Raw genomic sequence first — 13,858 nt, 5'->3', positions numbered from 1 at the left:
GGTAAGAATGTTTACCTTTCCTGTCCCTTTTTAAAATTTTTGAAGATTTAGTCAACAGGGAGGGAGAGTGCTTATGTGAACACAAGCAAGGGGGAGGAGCAGAGGGAGGAGCAGAAGCAGACTCTGGTGGAGAGAGAGCCCGATCTGGGGTTTAATCCCAGGACCTCAGGATCATGACCTGAGGTGAAAGCAGAGCCCAACTGACTGAGCCACCCAGGCGCCCCTCTTTTTAAGATCTTATATTGTGGGAGTGGGGGCAGGAGGGGTCGTCTGGGGAAGGGGCAGATGGGCAGGAAGAGCTCAAGCAGTGTGCTGAGCTCGGAGCTGAAAGGGGGCTCAACCTCGTGAGCCTGAGATCATAGCCTGACCCAAAACCAAGAGTCAATTGCTTAGCTCAATGTACCACCCAGGTGTCCCTCCCTACTGCCCTCCCTTTTTTTTAAAGATCTGAGAAAGAGGGAAGGGGGGAAGAGGGGGAAAAGGTGGAGAAGCAGAGGGAGAGGGACAACCCAACCCCACAACACAGAAATCATGACCAGAGCAAAAGTCGAGTCAGACGCTCAACCGAGACACCCAGGTGTCCCCCACCCCTTTCTTAAACTAGGTCAACGTTAGGCAAATTCCCTGAAAGATTTAAGACCCCAACGCCCCTCCACACAAGCGAGAATTTAACCTTGAAGCAACTGACTTAATTAGAAGCTTATCACAAAAATTAGACCAGTGTAAATAACAAACATTTATTGGTGTCACTTATGGTAGAAAAAGTTCCTACACCAGATGCGCATGACCCAATTGTTAAATAGAACATTTCCAAGGTGAACACACGCCCTATCCCAGCTTTTTTACCCACGTTTTAAGATAGCCAATTCTTCCGTTCCCCCCACCCCAAGACATGTGAGCAACTGCTAATGAAAAGCAGTAAACAGCCACTTGGGCTATATCATTTTCAACTCCACTCCAAGGTGAAGATTCCAATTACATTCGAGACTTAAGTTCTCTCAATTTTCTCCTAACGAAAGTTCCTGAGTCCAGTATTTACAATATTTAAGCACTAGCAGAGAAGTGTCTACAACTCATCCTTGTCTGCTGGTTCCTCATCACCAGTTGGGGGAGGGCCTGCACTTCCATAGAGTTTGCTGATAATTGGCTGAACAATTTCTTCTAGTTCCTTCTTTTTAGCTTTGAAATCTTCAATGTCAGCATCTTGGTGACTTTCTAGCCATTCAATCTTTTCCTCTACGGCTTTTTCCATGGTCTCCTTATCTTCAGAGGAGAGTTTACCTCCCAGCTTTTCTTTATCTCCAATCTGATTCTTTAGAGAATAGGCATAGCTTTCCAATTCATTTCTGGTGTCAATGCGCTCCTTGAGCTTTTTGTCTTCCTCGGCAAACTTCTCAGCATCATTAACCATCCTTTCAATTTCTTCAGGTGTCAGGCGATTTTGGTCATTGGTAATTGTAATCTTGTTTTTGTTGCCTGTACCCTTGTCTTCAGCTGTCACTCGAAGAATGCCATTCACATCTATCTCAAAGGTAACTTCAATCTGTGGGACTCCACGGGGAGCAGGAGGAATTCCAGTCAGATCAAAAGTTCCCAGAAGGTGATTGTCTTTTGTAAGGGGTCGTTCACCTAGAAGTTACACCAAAAAAACCACAAAACTTGTTAGTTGTTACTGACAAACATTAGTGGATCTGGATCCTTATATATCAGTCTGGTAGAGCCTACAGTGGCAAGGGCATGCTTATCAAGCTAGAGGTGGGTCAGTATTGATCTATAAAGAGTAGCAAGTGGGACTATTAAGTCACTACTAACTTTTAACTGAATTTCATCTACAGTATTATCAACATTTCTAGAAGCCAGCTCAGAAGTTATTTTTAAAGGCAAAGAGTGCCAGATAGCAAGGTAAGAACTAGATTTTGGGGCTGACTCTACCAAACTCAACACTAGTCATATTAAGGACCCTGTCTGAAAATAGCAAATATTTCTTTCCTTTCTCATTTCAACAGAATATACTAAGAAAACATCCTTCTCAAAAACATAATATGTCATTCACAAATGTAGGGTATTACCTTCATAGACCTTGATTGTAACAGTTGGTTGGTTATCAGAAGCTGTAGAAAAGATCTGAGACTTCTTGGTGGGCACCACGGTGTTCCTTGGAATCAGTTTGGTCATGACGCCTCCCACAGTTTCAATACCAAGTGTAAGGGGACATACATCAAGCAGTACCAGATCACCTGCAAAGGTAAAGTTAACCAAAGTTAAATTCCAATTCAAGAGTCACAAGAGCACTACCAAGCAGTCTCCCCTGGAACTGTGTAACTATCTTCTCCATCTTGCCATTTAGTGTGAGGTTCTAATGCAAAATCATTTTAGAAGCACTGAATTCAATATAGCTGCTAATGATCTTGAAACTGAGCCAGGTCTTATCCTCACTCTACCCTTTACTAGCTGTGAGACCCTGTTGCTCATGTTCTATTACTTTGTAAAGCAAAAGACAGTTATACTCTTCCTATCAAGCTATTGAAGTACCTATCAAGCTACTGAAGTGAAAGTACTGTGGAAGATGCTGTGACAGGGACATACCTGTATCTTGATCACCAGAGAGTACACCAGCCTGGACAGCAGCACCATATGCTACAGCCTCATCTGGGTTGATGCCACGGGATGGCTCCTTGCCATTGAAGAACTCTTTAACCAGTTGTTGAATCTTTGGGATTCGAGTAGAGCCACCAACAAGAACAATTTCATCAATATCAGACTTCTTTAAGTCAGAATCCTCTAGCACCTTCTGGACAGGCTTCATGGTCGAACGGAACAGGTCCTAGAATAGAGAACACAATTACTGTGATGATGCCTATTGTACCTAGATATTGTCTACATACCTAAACACAGTACCCTAAACACAAAGTCTAACTAGATCCCATTAGCAAAGCAAAAAAACAAACGAACAAACAAAAAAACCCACCAAAAACAAAACAAAACCACCCCCAAGAACATACCATATTTAGCTCTTCAAATTTGGCCCGTGTCAGAGTCTCAGAGAAGTCTTCTCCTTCATAGAAAGACTCAATTTCAATTCTTGCTTGATGTTGAGAAGACAGGGCCCGTTTGGCCTTTTCTACCTCCCGCCGGAGTTTCTGCACAGCTCTGTTATCTTTTCTAACATCTTTGCCAGTCTTCTTTTTGTAGAGTTTGATAAAGTGTTCCATGACACGTTGGTCAAAGTCTTCTCCACCCAGATGAGTATCTCCATTAGTAGCTACGACTTCGAAGACACCATTGTCAATGGTGAGAAGAGACACATCGAAAGTTCCACCACCCAGGTCAAACACCAGGATATTCTTCTCCCCTTCCCTCTTATCCAAGCCATAAGCAATAGCAGCTGCTGTACTGTTAAGAGAAAGAGAAAGAAAAAGAAAAAAAAGTTTAGTTAAGTTTACATTCCCCTGATCTGGCAAATATGCCATGCTTTTGAATTAACACTCACGGCTCATTAATGATCCTCATGACATTCAATCCGGCAATAGTCCCAGCATCTTTGGTTGCCTGTCGTTGGGCATCATTGAAATAGGCTGGTACAGTAACAACTGCATGGGTAACCTTAAAGAATAACAAAAGGTAAGTTAGTGTATTTTATCACACAGTTTACCTCTTATGTAAGTTGCACTCAAAACATCACTTTAGAGGCGCCTGGATGGTCCTGCCTTCGGCTCAGGTCATAATCTCAGATCCTGGGATTGGGCCCCACATCAGCATCTCTGCTCACCCGCTCCCCCCCGCCTGCCCCTCTGCCTACTTGTAATCTCTTTCTGTCAAATAAATAAAATCTTAACAAAATAAAACCAAAGAACACCACTTTAGTTTCTAAGACAATTTGTTTGTTAGGTGTGTATAATAATATGTAATTTTATACCCACGGATTTGCGAGCATTACATGGTAATACATGAAAAGTCCTTAATACTTTGTTTGGCCCACAGTAAAACATGCAAGTAATTAAAACTGATATACATAGATGTCATTCAGATTCAAAATTATTAAAACAAGGAAGGCATCTACACAATAAATCAAGAACAGTAAAAATAGAATTACTTAACATCGTTCTAGAAATATTTACCTTCTTTCCCAAGTAAGCCTCTGCAGTTTCCTTCATTTTGGTGAGAACCATGGCAGAAATTTCTTCAGGAGCAAATGTCTTTGTTTGCCCACCTCCAATATCAACTTGAATGTATGGTTTAGTCTTCTTCTCAACCACCTATTTTACAGAACGATTATTACTTGCAGGCACAGAAGCAAGAACATTGAAAACTTAAAAAGAGGGCTGTCTGAGTCCCACTTCCTCCCCCATGGTTTGGTTTACTTTGGTCGCCTGGAACCGCATACTGACTAGAAATAGGTTAAGGAGTATGGGTGCCCCAGGAAGACAAGCCTCCTCAATTTTAATCAGGCTCTTAATCCTAAACGATGGAGACAGAACAGTTAACCTGTGAAATGTCTTTGCCGGCCAAGCTTTCCTCGAGCAAGTTTTGTAACATACCAAGATTACTCAATAAAAGTTGTTACAAACACTATGTCTGTGCCCCTCCTGTTGTCTCCACCATTTTCCAGCAACTTCTAAATCTTAAACTCTCCGACCACAGCCGCCCACCTCCGTTCGGGTGAGGAAAGCCCCATCGCACCTTGAACGGCAGGAACTTGATGTCCTGCTGCACGGACGGGTCGTTCCACGTGCGGCCGATGAGCCGCTTGGCGTCGAAGACCGTGTTCTCAGGGTTGGAGGTGAGCTGGTTCTTGGCCGCGTCGCCGATCAGACGCTCCCCTTCCGGAGTGAAGGCCACATAAGACGGCGTGATGCGGTTGCCCTGATCGTTGGCGATGATCTCCACGCGGCCGTTCTTGAACACCCCGACGCTGGCGGAGAAAAATCACCAAGAACGCCAAGAATCAGCACCGTGATTCTCACAGTGGCCCAGGAGGCCACGCCCCATTCCCCCCTTTCCAGAAACCCCACTCACCAGGAGTAGGTGGTCCCCAGGTCGATGCCCACCACCGTGCCCACGTCCTCCTTCTTGTCCTCCTCCTCGGCCCGCGCCGCGCCGAGCAGCAGCAGCACCGCAGCCACCAGGGACAGCTTCATGTTGCCGGCGCCGTAGGCCAGTCGGTCAGCAGGCTGGCAGGACGTCACAGGCAATCCAGCCACAGGCCACAGCACCCGAGCGCACGGAAGTTACTGATCTGAAGGTACAGGGCCCGGGGTCAGCAGGCAAAGCAGACAAGGCGAAGGGCAGGTCCGGAAAGACAGGCCGCGGGGCTTACCTCTCAGACTCACAAAAATCCCCGCAGTTGATGAGCCTGTGATGTCTCAGCCAGCGTCGAACGCGCCGTCGCCGAGGCCGCTTATATACCCTCCCCCCTAGCCCCGTCGTGGAGGCCACCGATTGGCGAAGGCCCTGCTCGTTGGAGGCCGCTGATTGGTCCAGGCCACCAAGCTGGCCGCCGCCGATTCGAAGCGGCCTCCTCCGCAACAGACGTCACCGCTACGCCCCCCCGGCGGACTCATTGGCTGCTGGCCGCACCCGACAGCCACCAATGGGAGGCAACATCCGCTCCAGGCGCAGGCCCCACTGGTTCAGCAGCTGCCTGTCCCTCATGCGACCTCTCACCCGGAGGCCGTTTCCGTAGGTAACGGCAGAAGTCCCGCCTTCCACGCTGGGCCCTGGGGGGCCGAGGCTAGTGTGCAGTGCGTGATTCCCTCGAGGCGGTGGAATTTGGGTCTTTTGCTTCTCGTTCTCTCCTGTCTGCTTGTCCCTCCTCCGTCCTTCAGCTTGGAGCGGGAAGCAGCTCTTCCTTTTCCCAGCTTCCAACCCGTCCCAGGCAGGCAGGTCTCAGCGTAGATGCTGTGATCACCTTAGAAGAAATTTCTTTGCCCTTTATAGCTGCTACGGTTCTGGGGTGCCCGAGCCTCAGGGCTTTTTGTTGTTCTCCAGCCCGCAGCCCTCGAGCTGGGTCCTGGCCGGAGCACCGCTCGGCCGCAGATCGTGGCTCCTAGCCATTCTGTCGGCCCTGCTCTCCCTAGCCACCTATCTTTATTTATACCAGGCTGCTCCACATTACCCTACCCCACGGTAAGTCACAGTCCTGGCCAAAGTAACTGCCTCCTCGCCCCGAGTCCCCACCCCGGTGTGGCAGCCCTCTCCTGAAGAGCTTACTAATGCCATCGCTCCCACCTTGGGATGTATCATTTTTCTAGCTCTCCTTCTCTGCTCGTCTTTTTTTTTTTTTTTCTTCTTTTTATTTTTTTCCTTTGTGGCCCCGGATTATCATTTGCAAGGTGTTCCCCGTCCTTTATTCTTGATACCTTTCTGACTTCACTCTTCCTGGAAAAGGTCAGAGTGTGCTTGAACCCATTTGATAGAGAAAGACTTTCTGAGATCGCCTTTACTCTTGTATAACAACCTGTAGCAAAAAATAATAGACGCTATTTACTGTAGACTTACTATGTGCCACCCATTGTTTGGTTTCCTATGTTGTTTGGTCCTTACAGTTTAATACTTGCATTTCCCATTTTGCAGATGAGAAAATTGGGACTGAAATATTTAAAAAGTAGCTTAAAGTCATAGAGCTGGTGAGTGATGCACTTAGAATTGATATCCAAGTCAGCTTGGCTTCATAGCCAATGCTCTCAGTTTTGTTCTTTTTTTTTTTTTTTTTTTTAAATTACTTAGTTCATTCAACAGATCTTTTTGGAGGAACTGCTATGGACTGATAACAAAATATTTTGAGATCTTACAAAAATGCATGGGACTTTATCATAGGAACTGATGACTCCAGTATTTTTCCACTAAATGTATTCTTGAGATTCATGGTATTCATCATACCTTGTCCAAATAGGACTGAAACATCTTACACAGGGTTTACTAAGATGTTCAGCTTAGGAGTCAGTACTCAAGAATTTTTCCTTTCTCCTTCACTGCTTCTCAAAGGTTATGCTGGTGACTCAGAATTGACTATTGAAGTTGCATCACCCATCTTAACAACAGGGCTTGTAATACTGCCGTAATACTGACCCTCTGTAGGTTGCATCAGTCCATTATTAAAATAGAAATTACCATCCAGCTACTTTACAGCTTCATATCATTTCAAACAAATTTTGTATATGTAACATCTATTTCCTTTAGAAGCGAAGCTCTCAGTTTCAGCCTTATCATTGATAGATGGAGTAATCTTTTGTAACTCTTTTTCCTAAGATTTAGATAAGTGATATCTGGCTAACTCCCAAAGGGAATGAGTATATTGGTGGTTGTAATATCTTTTTAAAACCAAGTTTATTAGGGATATGTTACTGTATAACCCGAAGTGTGATCTTCTATGGATTGAATAGAAAAATGCATAGGTAAATCGAGTTTCCTGAATGTTAAATGCCAATAATAGTATTGGTGCCAAATTATCAGTACTTAACTAAGCACTAGACACTTTGTTAAACACTTTATGTGCATTATCTCTCAATTTTTATGAAAGCATTTTTTTAAACCCTTATTTTAGAGCTAAGGAATGTGAAGAAGCCCCAAGAGGTGAAGAAACTTGCCCAGGAGATTACACAGCTTAAATAGAGAGCCAGGATTTGAGCCTTGGCAATTTGATTTTTAATTTCTGTGGTTTAGATTATCATCCTAAACTTTGGGTTTATAAGATTTATATCTCATTTAGGGTATAGAGTAGTTACATAGTTAACAAATATTTTGATGAGTGTATCCCATCAAAATCTACAATCTACAAAAATCTACAAATGTAGATTTTTATCCAGTAATTTAAACCAGCTCGTTTGACTTACCGCTGTTATGGGTAAGAAAATAGATTTCTATTTCCCATCTGATCTCAGCTAAACAGAGTTAGGATTGATCAGGATTGGATGTCATTTAGTTCTTAAATCTTCCTTTCTGAAAGGGAATTATAGGCATACAACAGGAAGAAAAAGGAAAAGACTTATGTAATTGACAAATTGAATGTTTAGCCCCTGATAACTGAGAATTTTCCACATCCTCTGTTGGGGAGAATATTCAACTAAAAGATAAGGTACATGACCTGGGGGAACAAACCTACCAGAGCCTCAGTATTTGTATCTGTTGTATGTCAGGGATTTCTGTCCTGTTGGCTTTAGCAGTTTGTTTCAAGGATCAGATAAGATACTGTATATAAAAGTCTGTGGGAAGTTGTAGGGTAATAGGAATGCTATTAATCATGTGACTATACTATGAGAAGAAATTTTAGAAGCTCTTCAAGAAACCCATCTCTTGAGAATGAATTTTCAAGATTTCTTTCAATGGGAAATAATGTGTGGTAATTATGTTGAATTTGACATTTTTGGAAATATTTTTTTAAGTGCTCTAATTACTTTCTTATATGGTTAGATAGATGTCTTTTTTATTAAGAGACTCAGCCCTTAGAACCCTGAACCTCCCTTTTTTTAGAGCATTTACTTCAAGAAAACTCTGATTGTAGGAGTGCCTGGCTGGTTCAGTCAGTAGAGCATGTAGTTCTTGATCTTGGGGTTGTAATGTGAGATCTTGGAGTACCACACTGGGTGTAGAGATTACTTTAAAAAAATAAAATCTAGGGGCACCTGGGTGGCCCAATGGGTTAAGGCCTCTGCCTTCGACTTGGGTAATGATCCCAGGGTCCTGGGATGGAGCCCCACGTCGGGCTCTCTGCTCAGCGGGGAGCCTGTTTCTCCCTCCCCATCTGCCTGCCTCTCTGCCTACTTGTGCTCTCTCTCTCTCTGTCAAATAAATAAATAAAATCTTAAAAAAAAAAAATAAAATCTTAAAAAAAAAAAAGAAAAAAGAGAGACTGGGCCTTAACTTTTATTAAACAAGTGAGGAGTAAAACAAAAGTATCTTCCTGACACCTGAGCCAGGAACAATACTAGGTATAAATCATGTTGCTTTTTTGTGTGTATGTGCGCTTTTGAAAGTGCAATGTGTTATGCAATTAGTTTTCTTTGTTTTGACTTTTTTTTTTTTTTAAAGAATTTTATTTATTTGACAGAGAAAGGGAGCACAAGCAGGGGGAGCTGCAGAGAGAGAGAGAGGGAGAAGCAGGCTCCCCACTGAGCAGAGAGCCGCCCAACGAGGGGCTCTTAGGAACCCAGGATCATGATCTGAGCTGAAGGCAGACGCTTAATCGACTGAGCCATACAGATGACCCTTGACTTTTTAAGAGAGAATTTTCTGGTTAATAGGGAACCCTCCCCACACACAAATGAGAAGCTACAAATAGTGCATCTTCTTTACTCCCCCGCTCCCCTGGTGGAAGACATTTAGGAAGGCATGCTGTGTCAGATAGTGTGATTGAGAGAAAAGCACATGAGGTTTGGAAGCATAAATACTAGTTATAGTTCTATCACCGAACGAGCTATGATTAGGGCAAGTCACTTAATCTCTCCAAGGCTCTGTTCAGTAGTGTGTAAAATGTATACAATTTTGCTTCCTCACAAGGCTGTTATGATAAAGGTATTTTATTGTTTTATTAAAAAATTTTTAATTGTTTTTTTTAAGATTTTTATTTGAGGGAAAGCAGGCCAAGCAGTGGGAGAGGCAGAGGGAGAAGCAGACTCCTCGGTGAGCAGGTAGCCATCCCAGGACCCTGGGACCATGAACTGAGCGGAAGGCAGATGCTTAACAAACTGAGCCACCCAGGCACGCCTGTATTTGATTGACTGAAGCCTTTTCATTTTCCAGAGAAAATATCTTAATTTTTCTTCTGTTTTAAATTTTCTGTTGAAGTAAAATAAGCTACTAAGTATAAAGAGCTACCTCTATAGAACCTGAATGATATTTGAGTGACAGTATGTATCCTAAATCTATAAATTTTTAAAATAGGGGTATCTGCCTGGCTCAGAGGAGTGTGCAACTTCAAGCCCCACGTTAGCTGTAACGATTACTTAAATAAATAAATGCTTAAAAATAAATTAAAATAGGAAATATATGTATGTGGTACAAAATCCAAAGGGTACAATGTATAATATACAATGAAAATAAGTCTGCCGGCCACTCCTCTACTGGTAAAGATAACCACCATCACCACTTTCTTGTGTAGCCTAGAGAGGTTTTATTCATATTCATATGCAGTGTGTGTGTGTGTATTTCTAATTTAAAAATAGTGATGGAGAATGCTACATACATGGTTCTGTTTTCATCCAGTTAAAAGATTGTCACAAATCCACTGCCTTCTTTTTTTTTTTTTTTTAAATGGCAATAGTAGCTACCCTTAATTGGATATTTACTATGTGCTGGATGTTTTACAGATCTTAACTTTTTATTACAAATTGCAATGTGAATACAGAAAAGTACATGAAATGCATATATACAGTTTAATGAATAGTCATTAATAATATTTGTTATTTAATAAGAATCTATAATTTTAAATATATGCTATAACATATATAATAACTGCTATAATTATAAACAAAATAACTTTATAATTTAATCAAGAAAATAAATCCCTAGGTATTCAGTATCCAAATTAAGAGAAAATGTTGTCAGCACCAGAAGTCCTCACTTTTCACCTCAGCTGATCCTAATTCCTCTTCCATAAAAAAGTTAACTTTTCTTTGTTGTTCCAGTCTTTAGAATTTTACCATTTATCATATTAGCTTCTGTCTTAATTACTATAGCTTGATAATCCAGTAGAACATGTCCTTCCACCTTAGGAGTGTCTTGCTTTTCTTGGTACTTGTATTTCCATATAAACTTTAGAATTAGCTTGTCAAGTTGGCAAAACAAACCTATTATATATTGTTAAGTAAGGAAAGTAAGTTATTTAACAGTATGATAATACTATGTCATTATTTTTAAATATGCTTTACAAGGTCTTAAATCTCAATTTCTATATTCTAGAATTTTTTTTTAAAATTGCATGAGTTTAGTATTTAATATTTATTGGAAATGAATAATTTTGTTTTGAAATGATAAATTATGTTACTTCAAGATGATGAAATGTGGCTATTAAAATTATTGATACCTATGATTTTCAGAGTAAATTGTAAGTATGTTACTTTTTTGTCTACATTTTCTTGTTATTTAAAAAAAAAATCCCTGTTTATCTATCAGGAATTTACTGAGCTTGAAAAACCTTTAAGAGCTAAAACTAAAAGTAATACAGAAGAGAACTGCCCTCAGTCCACGCACCAGCCAGCTCCGTTATGGCAACCCGAAGCCCCAGCATTGTGATTAGTGATGATGAACCAGGTTATGACCTAGATTTATTTTGTATACCTAATCATTACGCTCAGGATTTGGAAAAGGTGTTTATTCCTCATGGATTAATTATGGACAGGACGGAACGGCTTGCACGAGATGTGATGAAGGAGATGGGAAGCCATCACATCGTAGCCCTCTGTGTGCTCAAGGGGGGTTATAAATTCTTTGCTGACCTGCTGGATTACATTAAAGCACTGAACAGAAATAGTGAGAGATCCATTCCTATGACTGTAGACTTTATTAGACTGAAAAGCTACTGTAATGACCAGTCAACAAGGGACATAAAAGTAATTGGTGGAGATGATCTTTCAACTTTAACTGGAAAGAATGTCTTGATTGTTGAAGATATAATTGAAACAGGCAAAACAATGCAAACCTTGCTTTCCTTGGTCCAGCAGTATAATCCAACGATGGTCAAGGTTGCAAGTTTGCTGGTGAAAAGGACTCCTCACAGTATTGGATACAGACCAGACTTTGTTGGATTTGAAATTCCAGACAAGTTTGTTGTAGGATATGCCCTTGACTATAATGAATATTTCCGGGATTTGAATCATGTTTGTGTCATTAGTGAAAGTGGAAAAGCAAAATACAAAGCCCAAGATGAGAGTTCTGGAAACATTTAGAGTCCCATTTAAATCAATAGTAAAATGGTTAAATGTTCTAGTTCTGTGGCCAGCTGCTTAGAGGGGCTTCTTGTATGTATCTTCTGAGAATTTTATCTGTTTGGTATGTTTGTTAGAAATGTCTTTTGCTGCATTCCTAAAGTCTTTATTTGCATTATGAACCTCTAGAGTATTAGTTCTGTTTGGATGGATTGTTTAACTTACGAATGAAAAATCTCTTCAACCACACCACTGTTGGATGAAAGTATTGAAATTGTTTTTGTAGGAAACATTTAAAGAGAAGATACATTCATTTTTAATTGGCATTTTAATTTTTATGTATTCAGGAAAAAACCAGAAGTGATTGAATATTGTTGATTATGCCACTGTGTTTAAAGAAGCAGTCAGTTTTTGTATCAATGACAGCATTTAAGAGGTATTGTTTTCTTGGATAAAACCATGTGTCCTTGAATTATTTTAGTGTTTCAGTAGTATTAATTGTATTTTTCTGCTTGTTCAGATTATTTCTGGTGAATCTTTGTCAACAGTTTATTTTAAATACAAATCAATAAATTCCAAAATACCTAAAACAATAAAAGTAATACGAGAGAACATCAAAGGTCAGTGAAAGATAAGTTTAAGATACATTACATTGGGGTGCCTGGGTGGCTCAGTTGCTAAAGGGTCTGCCTTCAGCTCAGTTCATGATCTTGGGGTCCTGGGATCGAGTCCCCTGTTGGGCTCTCCATTTAGTGGTGACTCTGCTTCTCCCTCTGTGACCTCTATTCCTTTCACTGTCTCTCGAATGAATGAATAAAATCTTTTAAAAAAAGATAAAATTACATAAACATATTTCATACGGTATAGTCATAGGTTAAAACGAATACAGGTAGGGCGCCTGGGTGGCTTAGTGGTTTAAAGCCTCTGCCTTCGGCTCAGGTCATGATCTCAGGGTCCTGGGATAGAGGCCCGCATCGGGCTCTCTGCTCAGTAGGGAGCCTGCTTCCCCCTCTCTCTCTGTCTGCCTCTCTGTCTACTTGTGATTTCTGTCAAATAAATAAATAAAATCTTAAAAAAAAAAAACAAACGAATACAGATAGTATACCAAAATTTGATGTTGTGTTAACATGACAGCTCCCATCAGTCTGGACATGCCCGATACTGATAGAAAGATAAGGTATTTTTTTGTTTTGCTTTGTTTTGTTAAGGCTTGAACTCATGACTCTGAGATCAAGAGTCGGGCACTTACCAGCTAAGCCGCCAAGACACCTTGGAAGGATGAGGTTTATAGTAGATTTCACTGTGCGGAAGTACAAGTTGCCTAATTTATGACTCTGTTCTACAGACGTCTTTTTCCTTGTTTTCAGTATTCTCAAGTTTCAGGCTTTTATCTGTTGCCCTCAACTTAGCCAATAATTAAAAATTCTTTAGCCAATGTTACAAAATCATATTGACTGAATTGCCTGGGCCTTGGAAGAATTTCCAGGTGAATGAGGGGCCCTAAATCATAATCTCCATCAACTTCATAGTATATCCACTTCTGAGTGCTGCTACTATTTCCGAGACTGCCAGTGGGGGCCAGTGTAGGACAACCAAGGGCCCAGAATATGGAGTACGGTTATGCCTGTAGTCTTGTCCTTTGCTTGCAACTGGGCTGTTCCGAAGGGCAAAAAGCATTTTATAAAGAAATACTATGTGCCACCTGTGTCGAACAGCTTCCCTGCATGTGTTTCTGGATTTTTTTGTTGTTGTTTTACAGATTGCCAGAACTTAAAAAAAAAAGTTTTCCCTTAAATATTTTTTGAACTATGTTAAAAAAATAACATCATTAGTTCACATTTATCTTTTTGTTATTCAGAATGTACAGAATGTATTCTAAATGTCAAACTCAATAGGGGATGCCAGATCAACTATGGTAGGTGATACTATGGAAATAGTGTGCAAAGTTTCAAAGCTGAGGTAGATTTTTATGTAGTGATATGGAATGAAACTCAATT

The 13,858-nt window shown here is 41.0% G+C and overlaps 2 protein-coding genes across 3 annotated transcripts; one reads left to right on the top strand and one right to left on the bottom strand.

Annotated features, from left to right (window-relative positions):
- Nucleotides 1–723: 723 nt before the first annotated feature.
- HSPA5 (heat shock protein family A (Hsp70) member 5) lies at nucleotides 724–5,404 on the bottom strand. Its single transcript, XM_044264914.1, has 9 exons — nucleotides 5,318–5,404; nucleotides 5,017–5,236; nucleotides 4,681–4,912; nucleotides 4,119–4,256; nucleotides 3,491–3,603; nucleotides 3,003–3,393; nucleotides 2,587–2,824; nucleotides 2,070–2,237; nucleotides 724–1,629 (listed from the first exon to the last, which is right to left on the bottom strand). The coding sequence occupies exons 2-9, from the start codon at nucleotides 5,136–5,138 to the stop codon at nucleotides 1,067–1,069; spliced, it is 1,965 nt and encodes a 654-aa protein (XP_044120849.1). The 5' UTR covers nucleotides 5,139–5,236; nucleotides 5,318–5,404; the 3' UTR covers nucleotides 724–1,066.
- Nucleotides 5,405–5,661: 257 nt separating this feature from the next.
- On the top strand, nucleotides 5,662–12,618 carry LOC122917247 (hypoxanthine-guanine phosphoribosyltransferase-like). 2 transcript variants are annotated; one of them, XM_044264913.1, is made up of 3 exons: nucleotides 5,662–6,126; nucleotides 6,574–6,626; nucleotides 11,110–12,618. In XM_044264913.1, exon 3 carries the CDS (start codon nucleotides 11,202–11,204, stop codon nucleotides 11,880–11,882), a length of 681 nt encoding a protein of 226 aa, XP_044120848.1. In that variant the 5' UTR covers nucleotides 5,662–6,126; nucleotides 6,574–6,626; nucleotides 11,110–11,201; the 3' UTR covers nucleotides 11,883–12,618. The 2 variants fall into 2 exon arrangements, with proteins under 2 accessions (XP_044120848.1, XP_044120847.1); XM_044264912.1 differs by lacking the exon at nucleotides 6,574–6,626.
- Nucleotides 12,619–13,858: the final 1,240 nt, after the last annotated feature.

Source organism: Neovison vison, chromosome 9 (assembly GCF_020171115.1).
Source record: "Neovison vison isolate M4711 chromosome 9, ASM_NN_V1, whole genome shotgun sequence".
Lineage (NCBI taxonomy): Eukaryota > Metazoa > Chordata > Mammalia > Carnivora > Mustelidae > Neogale > Neogale vison.
The sequence above is the reverse complement of the archived record's forward strand: the minus strand, read 5'-3'. Positions and strand labels throughout refer to the sequence as shown.